The sequence below is a fragment of the Carettochelys insculpta genome, chromosome 1 (assembly GCF_033958435.1).
Source record: "Carettochelys insculpta isolate YL-2023 chromosome 1, ASM3395843v1, whole genome shotgun sequence".
NCBI classification, from domain to species: Eukaryota; Metazoa; Chordata; order Testudines; family Carettochelyidae; genus Carettochelys; species Carettochelys insculpta.
In genome coordinates, this window is record NC_134137.1 from 109,601,109 (window position 1) to 109,619,637 (window position 18,529).

General features: G+C 47.1%; 1 protein-coding gene across 4 annotated transcripts in view; it reads right to left on the minus strand.

Annotated features, from left to right (window-relative positions):
* NALCN (sodium leak channel, non-selective) overlaps positions 1–18,529 on the minus strand; it is a 398,131-nt gene that overhangs the window by 167,177 nt on the left and 212,425 nt on the right. For 3 of the 4 annotated variants that reach the window (XM_074983148.1, XM_074983149.1, XM_074983151.1), the window contains one exon: positions 15,470–15,601. The exons of the other annotated variant lie outside the window; for it this stretch is intronic. In XM_074983148.1, the coding sequence (XP_074839249.1) occupies positions 15,470–15,601 (132 nt within the window). The remainder of the gene's footprint in view (positions 1–15,469; positions 15,602–18,529) is intronic. 4 annotated transcript variants of the gene reach the window in all.

Consider the following 18,529-nt stretch of genomic DNA (forward strand, 5'->3'; position numbering starts at 1 on the left):
CCTGGGGTGACGTAAGGAGTCACGTTCCCTTGGATGCCGGTGACCAAATCATGGTTCATATGCCATTTGGATTAACGAAAATAATACAGGGACCCAAGTATCCTAGACCCTCATCTCATGCAGAATGAGGGGACAGAAGCTGCTCAGCCCACCCACCCACCGTCATGCTCAGGGATCCGCACTGCCCACCCACAGCCCACAGGCTGCTGACGCTGTTGCTGCTGCCCCTGCTTGGGGCTCGCTGAGGACCATGTGACCTTCTTGCTCACATGGTCCTCCACGAGCCCCGAGCAGGGGCAGCACTAAAATAAACAGAATAAAGGGAATAATAAATCTCTCAATTCAGCTATTTTTAAATGGAGATAGAGGTAGGCAAAAAGCGTTCATAAGGAAAGGATGTGAAGTAGGAACTGACAAGGAACTAAATGCTATTGTAGGCGGGTATAGAACTGTGTAGTTCTTAAAGGCCTTTTCTGAAATATCTATATAGTAAACTACATGGCCTCAATGGGGTAGCTGTGTTAATCTGTAGCTTCACAAAAACAAGCAGTTGTATAGTACCTTAAAGACTAACAAATTGGTTTAGCAGGTAATGAGCTTTTGTGGGCAAAACCCACTTTTAATGAATCTTGTTAGGAATTTGAAGAAGTGGGTCTTACCCAGGAACACTCATGCCCTAAAAAATAAATTTGTTAGTCTTTAAGGTGGTGCAGGACTGTTTGTTTTTTGTAAACTACATAGAGTTCACATTGAAAAGAAGGAGCAGTTCACTGTAAATCTACATCTGTGGTTCTAGGAAGACAATTTTTTAACCCAGACATACAGAAAGCTATCTTCTTTTACTGAGGCTTATTCTCCTCAACCTCCCCTTCTCCCCTCTTATTACTACCCTGTGAACATTTCTTCCCACTTAATTTGCAGACTTGCTCCTCTCACCTACGGTTGCCAGGCAGCTGGTTTTGACCGGAATGTCCAGTCAAAAAGGGACCTGGGTGGCTGGGTGAGCACTACTGATCAGGCCATTAAAAGTCTGGTTGGAGCCAAAGTGGGGCTAATGCAGGCTCTCTGCCTGCCCTGGCCCCACACACATTCCAGAAGTGGCCCTCACATCCCTGCGGCTCCTAACACAGGGGCATCTGTGAGGATCTGTGTGCTACCCCCACCCCTGCAGTAACCAATGGGAACTGCAAGGATGGTGCTTGCAGGTGAAAGCAGCACGCAGAGCCACCTAATTGTCCATGCACTCAGAAGCTGCAGAAACATGCTGGCTGCTTTCAGGAGCCACCTGAGGTAGGCACTCCCTGGAGCCCTACTCTCCTCCTGCACCCAAACCACTGAACCAGCCCAGTGAAAATGAGTCAGTGATCCCGGGTGTGGAATAGCGAGTGACAGGGGAGTGGGGAGGATGGAGTGAGTAGCAGGCCTCAGGGAAGGGGCAGGTCAAGAGTGTTCAGTTTTTCACTATCAGAAGTTGGCAACTGTAGTCCGTCTAGCCAGAGGCATTCACTGTGGCAAAACACCTTCTACAGTTCCTCACATGGCTTCTGAAGTTATCAGTGTACCTCCCCTGAGATCCCTCCCAAATGGCAGTAGAAGCAGGATTGAGAAAGGGATATTTTTCATCCTCTCAGCAGTTCTCTAGGCTGCACAGGTCATGACAAGTAGAGTAGTAGTAAGAAAAGAAGTGAGTAAGCTAACTAAACTCTGTAAGAAGTGGGTGAACTCCACTGACTCTTGAATACAACTGACATTGAAATAATAGAAGATACTTATCCTAGAACTACTATTTCCAAAGTTAACAAATTAACGTTCAGAGTGTTCTCTGAGGTCAAATTTGGTTCATCTCCTTTTACAGATTGGGAAAGTCAGACAGATAAATTAATTGTCTGTGGGGTCTAAAGATCACTGGATTTGGCCAAACACAGGAAATCCTGACTTAGATTTTAATCCTCATCTGACACTATCTGTGAAACTTTGCTATCATAGTGAACTTCTCTAAAATTCAGACGCTCCTTCCATAAAATAGATACAATTATATTTACCAACAGAGAGAGTTTTGTTAGCTAACTTATACTTGTAATGGGCAATGTATTTCATGGGCAATCAACTGTAAAAATCTCTGGCAGGGGAGGAAAGATAACTCAAATGAGCTATCAAGGCCAGCCACATCTGTAACAGTTTTCCCACACGACACACACACACACACACACACACACACACAGCCTTCAAAGATACACACACACACACACACACACACACAGAGCCTTCAAAGATAATGACCAGTTTTCCCTGACCTGTTTCTATCAGATCTACAAAGACTAGTTAGGTTGGAAAAAATGATTTCAAATATAGGATGAACAAAACCTCCATTTGAAGCCCACTGGGAAAGTACTCTAATCCTGGGTACATAAAAAATGACCTTTGTCCTAAGAAGAGTCACAAAAGTTTTCAGCCCCAAAGCATTTGTGTGTGCGTGTGGATTCCAGGTATGAAATACAGAAAAGTTGCAATTCAGCCTTATAGGAGTGGAGTAGCAACTTTAACATTCACACAATTCAGAATATATACATGTTGTATTAGGGACACGATTAGCAAACATGATGTTAAATATATTTAAATTTATTCTAAAAATGGGTAAGGAGAGTGATTTGCATTTTATATCCTTGCCAGAGGAATTCAAGCTACTAACACTTAAAAAATTATCAGATGGTTTACATAACATTTAGTTACATTTATACACCTGCTTTTTTTACTGATGGAGCTGGATATTTTCCTTTATTGCAATTAGTTACATGAAAAGATTCATGAGTAAAATATACCACATCTGACCTGATTTTTTGTTAGGTATGCAATGTAATAACTTAGGTTGGTATACAGTTTTATGCTCAGGTCTGCCCTTTTTGCTGCTGCAGAGAGGGAAAGAGGGTGAATCTATGGAAAAAGCTATGGAGTGTTCATGCAGGGGCAGGCAACTGGTTACACAAGTTGTTATCCTCCATAGCAGTGCCACATTGCACTAACAGGTGTGTTGTGAACAAGACACGAGAAGTCATTCTTCCACTCTATTCTGCACTGGTTAGGCCTCAGCTGGAGTATTGTGTCCAGTTCTGGGCACTGCATTTCAAGAAAGATGTGGAGAAATTAGAGAGGGTCCAGAGAAGAGCGACAAGAATGATTAAAGGTCTAGAGAATGTGACCTGTGAAGAAAGGCTGAAAGAATTGGGCTTGTTTAGTTTGGAAAAGAGAAGATTGAGGGGAGACATGATAGCAGTTTTCAGGTTTCTAAAAGGGTGTCATACGGAGGAGGGAGAAAACTTGTTCTTCTTGGCCTCTGGGGATAGAATAAGAAGAAATGGACTTAAACTGCAGCAAGGGAGGTTTAGGTTGGACATTAGGAAAAAGTTCCTAACTGTCAGGTTGGTCAAACAGTGGAATAAATTGCCAAGGGAGGTTGTGGAATCTCCATCACTGGAGATATTTAAGAATAGGTTAGATAGATGTCTATCAGGACAGTACTTGGTCCTGCCATTGGGGCAGGGCGCTGGACTCGATGGCCCCTCGAGGTCCCTTCCAGTCCTAGTGTTCTATGATTCTATGATTTTCTTCTGTCAGAACACCTATGCACTCTCATGACCCATGGGGAAAAGTGTGAGGCTCAGGTAGATAAGAAGTCAAAGAGGAGCCATGTGAAATGGCATGCTTCCCTGTTGGCTGCAGCTGATCCACAGGGAGGCTTGCAGGGTGTGAATGTTGCTTCAGGCAGCGAACAAGTGCGACCAGCAACCAACCCCACTATATAAGCTGGTTAGGCTGTGCTGCCTGGGTTTTGTTGAGGGGAATATAAAGCTGGTCAGCAGGTGCTGGACAGGGACCTGGGTCTGTCTTGTTGGGCACAGACTTGGCTGGCCTCGACAGCGTTTGCAGGGAGGGGCTGTTTGGGTGGGGCCCTTTAAGGGGCCGTGTGGCCGGCGACCCCAGAAAGGCTCCTTGGCTGTGCGACTCTGTCCGTCTGTTTCCCGCCCTGTTCTTCCAGAAGAGTGCCATTGCATGTGTAGATGCACTCTTCTGGAAAAAGGTGTGGCTCTTTCGAGGTCCTGTTTGATGTGTAGATATATTCTTCTGGAATCTCTTTCAGAAGATCTTCTTCTGGAAAAAGTGCCATGTGTAGAAACAGCCAGAGTGAATTTCTTCTGATATGGATCAGTGAGGTTGGGATGCTAAAGCTCTGGCCCTTCCCTCCCTTTTCATGTTCCCTATTCTGCTTAATTTTCATTTTGGCAAAAGGGGCAGGGGCTTTTTGGGAATGGTATCGATACCACAACAGGTTAATTGCAATAGGCACTGCTAGGTGAGATGGTAGCTGAAAAAATTATTCAACTCTGAGTGTAGGCTGGTGCTTTTCAGGATTCTTACTTCTCTTGATGAAGGCTTCAATCCTGCAGCCTATCACAATGGAGATGGCTTCTAGAAAAGCCCATTTCTGTCTGTCTTGGGTTTTTTGATGGCACTCATCATCATACTAGGTAACCAATGAACATATATAATTAGATCTTTATGGTGGTGTCCACGATGGAATTACTCTTTACCCTTTCCAGCACTAGGAAGCTATGTTTGGTTGGGATTTTTTGTTTCTGTTTGTGTTTGTTTTTCTTCTTTTCTTTCTCACAGGACTGGTCTATAAGGTCAATATTCAATTTAAATAACTTTCTGATCATCTTAGTGTGACCATGGATATTATTTATTTGGTACAATTGGCTGATAAATACATGTGTAATGATTTAAAACTTTGTAAATAGGTCTATTGAAATATGTAATAAGTGGAATCTGGGTTTAGAATTTACAGTAAACCTTTGATTTAATGGATCCTGATTTAACGGACTTTGGAAATAATAGATGCGTCCACTGCTCCCAACCCCTAAATAAATGCCGGTGACTCAGCAGAGCTGCTGGTGTGGGTTGGGCCAGCAGAGCCGGATGAGGTGCAGGAGTGGCTGGGGCTGCTGGGTCTGGTGGACTGCTGGGGAAGGAGGTGGAAGGAGCCAGGCCAACATTCAGCTTTTCTCCCAGTAATTGTGAGAGGGTGATGGAGGTGTGGGAGAAGCATGGTGCACGAGGGGGGAAGGGAAATGAGAGGGCAGAGGATAGGAGTGAGTGATGGGTTCGGAACATCAGTCAGTGCATCATCATACAGGGTAACCATTTGGATTTAATGGACTTGTGGCACTAACAGACACCCCTTCCCCATTATTAGTCTGTTAAATTATTTCCGTAATGCCTTAACTCTTAAGAGCCTCCCTCTTTCTAGAGCTGTCTGTCCTCTAGGTTCCAAAAAGGAAGCAGGCTTCCTTTTTGTACCTGAGCACTTGAATTACTCCAGTCTAGGCTTGTCCGCTGAACTTAGATTATTCCCAGATTGAACTCCTGTGACTGTATCATTTTAGGAATGTCAATGAATGTGAAAGTCTTCGCTTATCTACAACTTCTTGGTATTACTGCTGAGCACTGATGAACCAGAAGTGCTAGGGGGAGTTTGCGAAGTCCCCCATCAAAACCTGTGCAACATGCTGCCTACTCAGAAACACAAAAGGGAAGAGTGAGAGAGAGCTAGAGAAGAAAGATGAAAAGGGCTCAGCTGACAGCTGATGGTAGAGCTCATTTTCCCTGTTTATTTCTTTGGAGTTCTAGGGTGCCTTTGGGTGAGTGTTGCATTGTCCTTAAGACAGCCTCTACCAGGGTTTTTCTGCCTGCTGCTGGAGACCTTGCAGAGGACAGCAGCTGTATTGATGACACTGCAAAGTAGCTTTGCATTGAAGGGTGGACAGATTGATTCTGTCCCCAAGGCCATTATGCAAGCCTGCAAGGGAGCAATACTTTATTAACCCAAGCCATTGGGCCTTACTGCCCTGGAGCTTAGGATGGTTATTTGGACTCAGATGTGGGCCTATACCATCCTTCCCCCATCTCCTAAAGGTGATATGTGTATCAGTCCAGAGACAGATACCTACACCCTAGACTTAAAAAGCACCTTTTTAACACTGTATAATGAAAGAGTAAATACAACTTGCATTCACTGTGCCCTGACCAGAAATACACATGCAGTGTCATTTAGAAGATATTGTTTGTATCACAGTAGTCTTGGAGGACCTTACCAAGATCAGGGTACCACTTGTCGTATTTAATGTCAGAGGCAGTCCCTCCCTTCCACAAAGCTTACAAGGTGAGGTTCTGATCCTGTATTAATTGCAGGGTCAGGACCCTAAATAGACAAAGAAAGCATTTTTATCTCTATTAATAGACCTGACCAAGTCTGCACCAAAACTGTAGTAGAAATGGGATGCGAATCTAAACCTCCTTAGTCCCAGTCCAGTGCCTTAATCACCAACTCATTCTCCCTCAAATGCACATGATTTTTTATATGTGGATATATACAGAGAAAGTTTTCATTACTAGGACAAGCAGGTAAACTTGCACCGACTCCAATGCTGGACATTCTAGTAAAATGCAATACTTATTCAAAAGCTTGGTTAGAAAACCTGAAGTGGAGGGGCTTGAGAGTGTTCTTTTATGACCACTGTTTAAAAAAATATGAAAATGTCAAGTCATTTCACTTATGTTATTGGCTCTGACCTCTGGAGTCTATTTATTGTGTACTGAACAGTTGTAAACGTGTTGCAATTGTGATCTTTGGTACAGTCCATATTTATCACTTATATTTAGTTTGGAATATATTGCTCTGTTATGGGAAGGGGATTCATCTAGGAGGAAAAAAGTTTCATCAGGTATAATAGTGATGGAAGGCTAACATTATTCCACCTTTATTAAAACAATATTGTAAATATAAAACCTTTGCAAATTCAAACTCCTCTCACACCCAATTTTTATTAGGTTTATTAAGGAAATCATAGAAACCTTGTAAATAAAATATCATCCTTACAATTTAAATTTAATTGAACAGCTAAACACATTTTGAAACAGATTCCTGTCTTAGAGAACGGACCTTGCTGAGGAGTTAAATGTTAGGATTTCTTTGGGTCAATCTAACTGCATTTGTATATGAAATATAGGGCCATATTTTAACTTCTCCAGTGGCCGTGGGCTCCAGACACTGGAAATATGGCTTCCAACGGAGTGAAATTCAGGGATGTCCAAGAAAAAGAACATCCTACTCTAGAGAAATACTTCCCCTTCCATGCTGGCTTTGGAGCTGTCTCTCTCCCTCTGGCTGATAGTTTGTCTCACTAGGGTGGGTTTTTTTTTGTTTGTTTTTTTTTGCCTCTGTCATAGTTGTCAGTTTGAAGACAGGGGACAGTATGGCTGTGTCTACATGACCAAGTTAGTCCAAAATAACAGCAGTTATTTGGAAATAACTTGTGCGGCCTCTGAACGTGCACATGCTATTTTGAAATAACATTAACTCATAGACTTCATCTACAAAACAACCCTTTAAATTAAATAAATTCAAAATAGGAGGTGCATTATTTTGACTCCAGAAAACATCATTCTGTGAGGAACAATACCTATTTCAAAACTGCTATTTTGAAATAGGCACTATTAATACACAGGATAGCACTATTTCAAAATAAGCCATAATGGGCTCTAATGGCACTATTTCAAAATAGCACTGTATGCCTGGAAATGCTATTTCAAAATAGCTGGGTGCTATTTCAAAATGAATTTTTCGTCTGGTTGTGGCTATTTTGAATAATCTTATTTTGAAATAAGGCTGTTGTGTAGATGTAGCCTATGAGTTAATGTCTCATGTCTCTAATGTCTACTTTCTTTGCTAAGTCTTTTCTGACAGGATAAAAAGCCTTGTGGATGCAGGAAGAGGTAGATATGGCACATTTTTACTTTATTAAGGCTTTTGATACTACTTCCCGTGACCTTCTCATAAACGAATTAAGACCTCACAGGGAAGGGGTCAGAAGACCTCACTGACTGGACGGTATGAGATGCATAGTCCTAGGGATGGGGGTTCTACAAGCACAACCCTCAGAGAAGAAGACAGGTGGTGGTGGTTGGGCAGTTCCTCCAAAGAGGGACTGAGTCATCCATCTGGCATTCAGACCTGGAATCCCGGGAAGTTTTCTGATTACCAGGAGCTAGAATACAGGATGTGACAAAGTTTCTTCCAAAATCATCAAATCTGCAGATTACTACCCCTTCTTCCTATTCCATGTAGGGAGTAATGAAAAAGCCAAGAATGACCTTGAACAGATCACTGAAGATTATGTAACTTTGGGAAGAAGGATCAACGAACATGGAGTGCAAGTGGTGTTCTTGCCCATTCTCCCTGTTGAAGGAAGGGATACAGGTAGGGATCATCAAATTGTGGAAGTAAATGCATAGTTGTGCAGGTGGTATCGGAGAGAAGGCTTTGATTTCGTTGACCATGGGATCCTGTTTTGGGACCAACAATCGCTAGGTAGAGATGGGATACACCTATCGAAGAGAAGAAAGAGCATATTTGTGGCTCAGCTTGCAAACCTAGTGAGGAGGGCTTTAAAATAGGTTTGTTGGGGGACAGTGGCAAGCCTTGAGGAAAGTGCAGAAGGAGGAAGCAACAACAAAGGGAAATGCCTGATTCAAAAGGAGAATATAGGGCAATCGGCTTATTATCTAAGGTATTTGTGCACAAATGCAAGAAGCCTGGGTAACAAACAGAAAAAAATTAGAGGCCCTGGCACAGTCAAAAAAGCACAAGGTGGTTGGAATAACGGAGACTTGGTGGGATGAGTTGCATAACTGGAGCATGGTCATGGAACGGTACAAACTGTTCAGGAAGAACAGGCAGGGTAGAAAAGGAGGAGGAGTTGAGCTGTTTGTGAGAGAGCAGCATGATTGCTCAGAGCTCTAGTATATGGAGGGAGAAAAGCCAGTTGAGAGTCTCTGGGTTAAACTTAGAGATGGAAGCAACAGAGGTGATGTTGCAGTTGGTGTCTGCTATAGACCGCCAGACCAGGTAGACGAAGTAGATGAGGATTCCTTCAGACAGCTAAGAGAAGCTTCCAAATCACAGGCCCTGGCTCTCATGGGAGACTTTAACCACCCAGATATTTGTTGTGAGACCAATACAACAGCACAAAGACAATCCAGGAAGTTGTTGGAGAATGTGGGGGATAACTTCCTGGTACAAGTGCTAAAAGAACTGACCAGGGGACATGGGCAGCTTGACCTGCTACTCACAAACAGGGAAGAATTAGAAGGAGAAATAGAAGAGAGTGGTAACCTGGGTTGCAGAGACCATGAGATGGTAGATTTCAGTATCCTGACAAGAGGAAGAAAGGTGAGCAGTAAAATACAGACTCTTGATTTCAGAAGAGCAGACTTTGACTACCTGAGAGAACTGATGAGCAGGATCCCTTGGGAAATGGATATGTAGGGGAAAGAAGTTCAGGAGAACTGGCAGTATTTCAAAGAATTCTTATTGAAGGCACAGGAACAAGCCATCCTGATGAGCAAACATGAAAAGCAAACACGGTAGACAACCACCTTGGCTTAACGGGGGAATCCTTGACAAGCTCAAAAAGCATAAGAAGGTGACACTTGGACAGATGACTAAGGAGGAATATAAATATATAGCTGGAGAATGCCAGGCAGTAATCAGGAAAGCAAAAGCATAATAGGAATTGCAGCTAGCAAGGAATGTGAAGAGTAACAATAAGGATTTCTACAGGCATGTTAACAATAGGGCTACGTCTACATGTGAAGCCTACATCGAAGTAGCCTATTTCGATGTGGCGACATCGAAATAGGCTATTTCGATGAATAACGTCTACACGTCCTCCAGGGCTGGCAACGTCGATGTTCAACATCGACGTTGCGCAGCACCACATCGAAATAGGCGCAGCGAGGGAACGTCTACACGCCACAGTAGCACACATCGAAATAAGGGTGCCAGGCACAGCTGCAGACAGGGTCACAGGGCGGACTCAACAGCCAGCCGCTCCCTTAAAGGGCCCCTCCCAGACACACTTGCACTAAACAGCACAAGATACACAGAGCCGACAATGAGTTGCAGACCCTGTGCATGCAGCATGAATCCCCCGCTGCAGCAGCAGCAGCCAGAAGCCCTGGGCTAAGGGCTGCTGCACATGGTGACCATAGAGCCCCGCACGGGCTGGAGAGACAGCGTCTCTCAACCCCCCAGCTGATGGCTGCCATGGAGGACCCCACAATTTCGACGTTGCGGGACGCGGATCGTCTACACGGTCCCTACTTCGACGTTGAACGTCGAAGTAGGGCGCTATTCTGATCCCCTCATGAGGTTAGCGACTTCGACGTCTCGCTGCCTAACGTCGAAGTTAACTTCGGAATAGCGCCCGATGCGTGTAGCCGCGACGGGCGCTATTTCGATGTTAGTGCCGCTACTTCGAAGTAGCGTGCACGTGTAGACACAGCTTAGGAGGGTGATCAGGGAGGGTGTGGGGCCATTATTGGAGGAGGGAGGTAACTTTGTGACAGATGATGTACATAAAGCTGAACCACGCAATGCTTGTTTTGCCTCAGTCTCCACAGATAAGATCAGTTCTCAAACCATAGCACTAGATAATGAAGTAAGAGAAGGAGGGGGGCTGCCCTTGGTGGGAAAAGAACAGGTTAAGAGCTATTGAGAAAAGTTAGAGGTACACAAATCCATGGGTCTGGATTTAACACATCCAAGGATACTGAGGGAATTGGCAGATGTCGTTGAAAAGCCTTCGGTCATTATCTTTGAAAACTCATGGAGATCAGGAGAGATCTCAGATGACTGGAAAAAGGCAATGTAGTGCCCAACTTTAAAAAAGGAAAGGACAAGCCAGGGAACTATAGACCATTTGTCTTACCTCAGTCCCTGGAAAAAATCATGAAGGGGATCCTCAAGGAATTCATTTAGAAGCACTTGAAAAAGGAGAAAGTGATCAAGAGTAGTCAACATGGATTCACCAAGGGCAAGTCATGCCTGACCAATCTGATTAGTTTTTATGATGAGGTAACTGGCTCTGTGGACATGGGGAAGTCAATGGATGTGATATACTTTGCCTTCAGCAAAGCTTTTGATACATTCTCCCACAACTTTCTTGCCCATAAGTTAAGGAAGTATGGATTGGATACGTGGACTGTAAGAAGGACAGAAAGCTGTCCTTTTGATGGGCCCAAAAGGCAGTGGTCAATGGCTCAATGTCTGGTTGGAAGCTGGTTTCAACTGCAATGCCCCAAGGATCGGTTCTAGGGCCAGTACTGTGCAATATCTTAATAACCTGGATGAGGGGATGGATTGCATCCTCAGCAAATGTGCAGATGACACTAAGTCAGGGGAGAGGTAGATACATTAGAGGGTATGGATAGGGTCCAGAGGGACCTAGACAAATTGGAGGACTGGGCCAAAAGAAATCTGATGAGGTTCAACAAGGACAAGTGCAAAGTCCTGCACTTGGGATGGAAGAATCCTGAGCATTGTTACAAGCTGGGGACCGACTAGCTAAGTAGCAGTGCAGCAGAAAAGCACCTGAGGATTACAGTGGATGAGAGACTGGATATGATTTGACAGTGTGCCCTTGTACCGAAGAAGGCTAACGGCATATTCGGGTGCATTAGGAGAAGCATTTCCAGCAGATCTACAGAAATTATTATTCCCCTCTACTTGGCACTGGTGAGGCCACATCTAGAGTACTGTGTCCAGTTTTGGGCCCCCCGGTATAGAAAGGATGTGGATGCACTGGAGTGGGTTCAGAAGAGAACAATGAAAATGATTAAGGGGACGGAGCATATGACCTAAGAGGAGAGGCTGAGGGATTTGGGTTTATTTAGTTTGCAGAAGAGAAGACTCAGGGGCGATTTGATAGCAGTCTTCAGCTTCCTGAAAGGGGACTCTAAAGAGGATGGAGATGGACTGTTCTCAGTGGTGACAGATAGCAGAATAAGGAGCAATGGTCTGAAGTTACAGACGGGAAGGTATAAATTGGATGTTAGGAAAAACGATTTCATAAGGAGGGTAGTGAAGCACTGAAATGCATTACCGAGAGAGGTGATGGAATCTCCATTCCTAGAGGTTTTTAAGTCTTGCTTTGACATGGTCCTGGCTGGGACAATTTAGTGTCAGTTGATCCTGCTTTGGGCAGGGGGTTCAACGACATGACCTCCTCAGGTCCCTTCCAGCCCTAAAATTTTATGATTCTATGAAATACACTTAGATGGAACTACTATAAAGTGGATGCATAATTGGTTGGAAAACTATCTTCAGAGGGTATTTATCAGTGGTTTAAACACAAGCTGGAAGAGTATGACAAGTGGGGACCCACAGGAGTCAGTTCTGGGCTTGATTCTGCTCAATGTTTTCATTGGTGATTTAGATAATAGCACAGAAAGTACGCTAATAAAGGTTGTGTATGATACCACGCTAAGGAAGGGTTGCAAAGTGATTTAGAGGATAGGATTAAAATTCAAAATGTTCTGAAGTAAGTAGGGTGCAATTCAATACAGACAACTGCAAAATACTCCATTTTGGAAGGAATAATCAATTGTTGCATACAAAATTGGAAATGGCTGCCTAGGAAGAAGTACTGCCAAAAGAAATACGGAGCAACACATAAGTAGTAGTTCTTCCTCTACTCTGCAGTGGTTAAGCTTCAACTGGAGCGCAGTTCTGGGTGTCATATTTCAGGAAAGATGTCGCCAAATTGGAGAGAGTCCAGAGAAGAGCTACCACTACCAAGTGAAAGGTATGGCAGTTCCTGGGGATGGAGGGCTATTATCACCAATATGTACCCCAGTTTGCAGCCATCGCAGAGTCCCTCACTGGCATCCTACCTTACAAAAAAAGCCTGCAACGGCTGCAATGGACTCCCAAGTATGAGGGAGCCTTCCAGGCACACAAAAAAATATATTGTGCCAAGAGCCTGTTCTATTTAGCCAGGATTTTGATCTCCCTTTCACGGTGCAAACGGATGCATCAGAAGTTGGATGGGGTCCGCACTCTCATAAGAAGTGAATGGTGAAGAACACTCCATCCTGTATATTAGCCGTAAGTCATTCCCCAGAGAAAGTAACTATTCAGTAATCAAGAAGGAGGCCCTCGCCATAAAGTGGAACATTGAGGCCTTATGTTAGTACCTCCTAGGGGCTCGTTCATATTAATTACAGACTATGCACCCCTGAAATGGCTTCAAACCATGACAAGAACTAATGTCTGACTAATGAGGTGGTATCTGTCCCTACAACAATAGATGTTCACAATCCATCACAGAGCTGGAAAAGAAAATTCGAAAGCAGATTGTCCCACTTAGAGGAGGAGGAAGAGCCCAATACCATGGACCGGGAACGGGGGGGAGGGTGTGTAGGGAGAAGGTATGGCCACTCCCTGAGCGGAAGAGGAAGAATTCCTCCCTGCACCTGGGGAAATGGAATTTAGGCCTGCTCCCTTACCTGCCCAGAAGGCAAAGGGCAGGGCTACCAGTATAAAAACTCCATTCCAGAGGTCAATAGGGGCCCAGCCACCAGGGAGGCCAGACCAAAGCTCTTGGGCTTGGAGCAGGATCCTTTGCCCCGAGAGGCTGAGGCCTGGCCTGGACCACCAGAAGCCCTGCCAGACGATCCCGAAGAGGAACTCCTCATGGAGGCCAAGGCACCACACCCCCCAGAACCCAGAGCTGCTCAAAGGGGGTTTGACCAGGAGGCTGAGGATTGGCCCTGACACCTGCCAGAAGACCCGGAGGAAGATTCATTCACCATGGTAACTCGCCTGACCTAGAGAAAGCTGACTGGCATTACACCAGGTATGAGAGAGGGAGATCTGGAAGCGGCCAAGAAGTAAGAGGGGTCAGTGTGTTTTGCTATGGAGCCCCGCTGACCCTGGTGGCAGATCACTGCTGCCAACAGGGCCCTGGGCTGGGATGCAGTGGACCTGGTGGGCCTGCATCCCCCCAGCCATCCCTAATCTGTCGGTGGCTGTCCCTCCCCACCACTAGTCCAGGCACATGCACAGGTGGCCCAGATCTCACTATCTGTGAGGGCCTGGGCCTGCTTTGTGTATTGACTTTGCTGCCCTGCCCTGCACTGAGGGCTAGGCCTCCCTGTATATTGACTGATCGCTGCCCCATCCTGCACCAGAGCTTGGTCTGTTTGACTTCGCGACTGGATTAGTGCTTGGCCAAGGAGCCAAGCATCCCAGGACTAAATCGTGGAGACGTGCAACTTGTCTACAGGGTGGTTAAGCACTGGAATAAATTGCCTAGAGAGGTTGTGAAATCTCCATTACTGGAGATTTTTAACAGCAGGTAGGCCAACACCTGGCAGGATGGTCTATCTGATGTTTGGTCCTGCCATGAGTTCAGGAGACTTGACGACATGACCCTTCAGGGTCCACTGCAGTCTTACAATTCTACAATAAAACACCAGCAACAATAAAAATAATTATGCAACCACCTAAAAACTTCTCCTTTTCAGCCTTTCACCATTCTAAGCTCTCTTCAAAACACCTATGCTATGTCTAAACTAGAAGCATCTGTCAACAGAAGTTACTTTCGACGGAAATCTCTGCAGAACCTCTGTCAACAGATTGCAACTACACACAACTTGCTCTGTCGACAGAGAACTGCCAGACTGCACTGCCCTCCGGTGCTAGAAGGTGGAATGGCAGCTCTGCAAAGAGGGCTGCCTGGCAACTGGAAGCCCTCTCTGTCGACAGAAGTGTCTACACTGCACTTCTGTAGACAATACTCTGTTGAGAGATTTTTATGCCTCCAGTTTTTGAGGGATAATACTGTTGAGGAAAATGCAGAGTTCTGTCGAGACGTCGACAGACGGCTTTAAGTGTATAAATACTCCCTGAGTTATGTAGACAGAAGGTCCCTTCTGGCAACAAAACTCTGTAGTGTAGGCCCAGCCCTACAGAATAATTAATTCTGTACCATAATAATTGGTTCTGCTTAGTTCTGCTATGAGTGAAAGGCAGTGGGCTTGATGACCTCCCTAGTATTCTGTGATTCTATGATTATGCCCATAATGTAACCAAATCCAGGATATTTTGAGTACTGTTAGGGCTACACTTAAGAACAAGATTACAGTTAAGGAGGTGCTCAAGAGCTTTCCTAAACAGGGATGCCTTCCCAGGCTAAGGCCTGTATTTTACAAAGATATAATGTTTGTTATTTGGTTTTAAATAAAAACAGACTATATTCTTCTGTCTGCACTCCTGTTGAAAACATAACAAGTTATCAGCCATGCATTGCCTGCAGAGGTTGTACTCAGGCCTCAGTTCATTACTACTGACATTTTGTTTGGGGAGATTACCTTTCCAGAAGGCTGTTGCGTTGTGTTTTGTTTCTTAAAGGGCTGTCAGCCATTGCCAGACACAGTAACTAGAACAACTTGCAAAAAAGTCTCAGATTGCTTAAGGGAATAAAGAAATGGCAAGGAGCTTGACATTCACATATTTTGTCTACTTTTTTCATCTTACAAACTCTCTGGATGGCAGGTCCAGTAAACTCACCTCAGCGAGGTAAAATTCATCATGCTGTCTTTTGAAAGTCTCTCCTTTGTAGTAATTACTGGCAGCAACAATGACATCTACTGCAACCATGCTCAGTATGAACATATGAAATATTGATGACCGCATCATCTTCTGTAGAGGGGAAAGAACATAAACACACAAGTAGTATCTTCTATTAAAGAAGTAAAACTTGATAATTGAAATGATTAACGTACAGCAAGTTACTATATTTTATACCTTATACTCAATCATACTATGTTAAATAAAGCTTCATAAACAGATTGAAAATTATTGTTTGTCTTATAGTCAAATGTATCATTTTATGGCAATTGAATTATATGCAGTGTCATTTTATTGAATTATAACCCAGTTTACTTTTATAAATGTTTGATTGTTTACTATTTCCATTGTTTCTAATATGCTTTTAAAATACTTAGCTTTATATTTCTATCCATGTTTCCCTTTGTTGCACACTCTTTAGCTGTGTCTACATGTGCAAAAAACTTCAAAAAAAGAGGCCCTTTTTCGAAAGAGCGGGAGGAGCGTCCACATGTATAAACCCATCTTTCGAAAGAAAATCGAAAGAATGGGGCTCAGACTTCGAAATCTGAACCCTGATCCCATATCAGGAAGATCTCTCCCTTTCAAAATAATAAATCGAAAGAGTACACATGTACACGCTCCACAGCCCACTCTTTCGAAATACAGGTCCGCCATGGCGCCGATCAGCTGGAGCGTGGGGCCGCTCCAGCCGGCAGCAGCGGGGCTCTATGGTCCCTGAGTTTGGCTGCTTTAAAGCCGCGCGCACACAGAAAACCCATGGCAGGAAGCTGAGAGCGTGCTAGGAGCAGCCTGCGCACGACCTCCAGCTGCACGCTCCAGTGCCCACATGGCCAGCAGCCAGCCCCCCCGCGAGCCCCACGGCCCCCCCCTCTGAGCCCTCAAAAGCCTCCCAGGGCTCCCAGGGGGAGAAAATAAAAGGGCCTCCTGCTAGCCGGAGCGGGAGCTGCGGGACCTCCTCAGCCTGTGGCAGGACGAGGAGGTCCTCCGCCACATGGGGGTCAAGCGGCGCGCAATGCCGCAGCCTTCGGCCGCCTGGCAATGGGCCTCTGTGCCAGGGGCCATCCAGAGCGTACCCCAGACCAGGTATGCTCCAAGGTGAAGGAGCTGCGGCAGGGATATGCCCGGGCCAGGGACCAGGCTGGACGCTCCAGGGCAGGTCCAGCGACCTGCCCCTTCTACAGGGAGCTCCGGAGTATCCTGGGGCCCCAGGAGAGTTCACCCCCCATGGCCTTCCTGGACACCTCCGGGGAGGAGCTGCAGGCAGAGGAGGAGGAGCAGCAGCCCGGATCGGGGACCCAGGAGGGCGAGGGGACCACGGACTGGTCAAGCGAGGAGGGGGAGCTGACCATCCTCATCCCCTCCCGCTCCTCCAGCCAGGCGACTGAGGGCCGGCCATCCCCGGACCTCGCCGAAGGACCCTCTGGTACGTACAGAGAGGGGCGCACACCTACTACAAGGGTGAGGGCGACGCAACGGCTAGGCACCCGCACATGGGACCAGTGGTCCCGGGCCATACGCAGGCCAGCCCCCTCATGGTATGTGGCACCCCATGATGGCACGTCAGCGACGCCCAGCACCCGCCCTCAGTGGACAGCGCCGTAAACCATGTGGGGTGGTGGCTGGTCGGTGCTGGACAGCACCCAGGGCCCGCATACCACAGCCTGGGAAGGGCCATCTGTGGGAGAGACCCCTGGAATCACACCCAAGCTGGGAGGCCTGGTCCCAGGCAGGTCGGTGCTCCCTGGGGGGTCAGTGTCCCTTGTGGGGGCAGGGGCCCCATGGGGTGGGCTCGGGCAGGTACATCATGGCCAGCTCGCCTCCATCCGGGGCACACTACTGACATGCTCTCCTCCTCTCTATACAGCCACACCATCCGGGGGCCGGGAGAGCCCCGCACCGTCCCTCGTCATGGAGAGCCCACCTGCTGCAGACGTCCGGATGCCACCCCAGGCAGTGCGCCGTCGGGGCCATGGCCGGAGGGCCCCCCAGAGGGCCGAGGAAGACCCAGCCACCCAGCGGCAGGCCGAGGTGGCTGAGGAGCACCTCCAGCTCACCCGGGCAGATATGGAGTGGCGGAGGGCGGCCTGGGACAGGCTGCTGGACACGCTCCAGGGCATTGGCCATGCTGTGTGGGAGCACACAGCCACTATGGCCCACCTCCTGGCCCCCCGGCGACTCCTCCTGTTGGCCCTACCCCCGCCACCCCCACCAGGCCCACCTGCCGGCAATACTTGCCGGTGCTACCGGCATCTTCCCCCCCTCACCAGGGACCCCGCATCTGGGGGAGCAGGAGCTCCAGGGGCCGACAGGGCTCACAGCCCACCACCCCTGCCCCGGAATGAGTGCCTCACCCCCTCTCCAAGTTAGATGCCCCCCTCCAAGTTAGGTTTCCCCTGTATATATTCCAGGATCCAGTTTTACATAAACGTTTCTTTACTGTTCACCACCCCATGCTGTGCTCCTTGGTGGATGGTGGGTGATGGATGTGCGTGGGATGTGGGCATGCGTGCGGGTCAGAGGTGGCCGTTGGCAAAAGCCTGCCTGAGGGCCTCCCGGATGCAGTGGCCGTCCCGGTGGGCCTGGCGGATGGGGGCGGAGCTCGGTTGCTCATACACAGCGCCAGCTGGAGGGCCCCCCCCAGGGACATAGGCACCCCCCTTTCCCTCCACTATGTTGTGGAGGACGCAACAGGCACCCACCACCTGGGGCACGTTGCGGACCCCGACCTCCAGGCGTGTGAGGATGCACCTGCACCGCCCCTTTTGACACCCGAACGCCCGCTCCACCACGTTGCGGGTATGGTTGAGGCACTCATTGAACGCCTCCTGGGTGGGGTCAAGGTGTCCCGTGTAGGGCCTCATGAGCCATGGCTGCAGGGGGTACACCACATCTGCCACCATGCAGAGCAGCATGGTGACGTCCTCTGCCATGGGGATCTCCCGCTGAGAGATGAAAGTGCCGGCCCCCATGCGGCGGCAGAGGCCGGAGTTCCAGAAG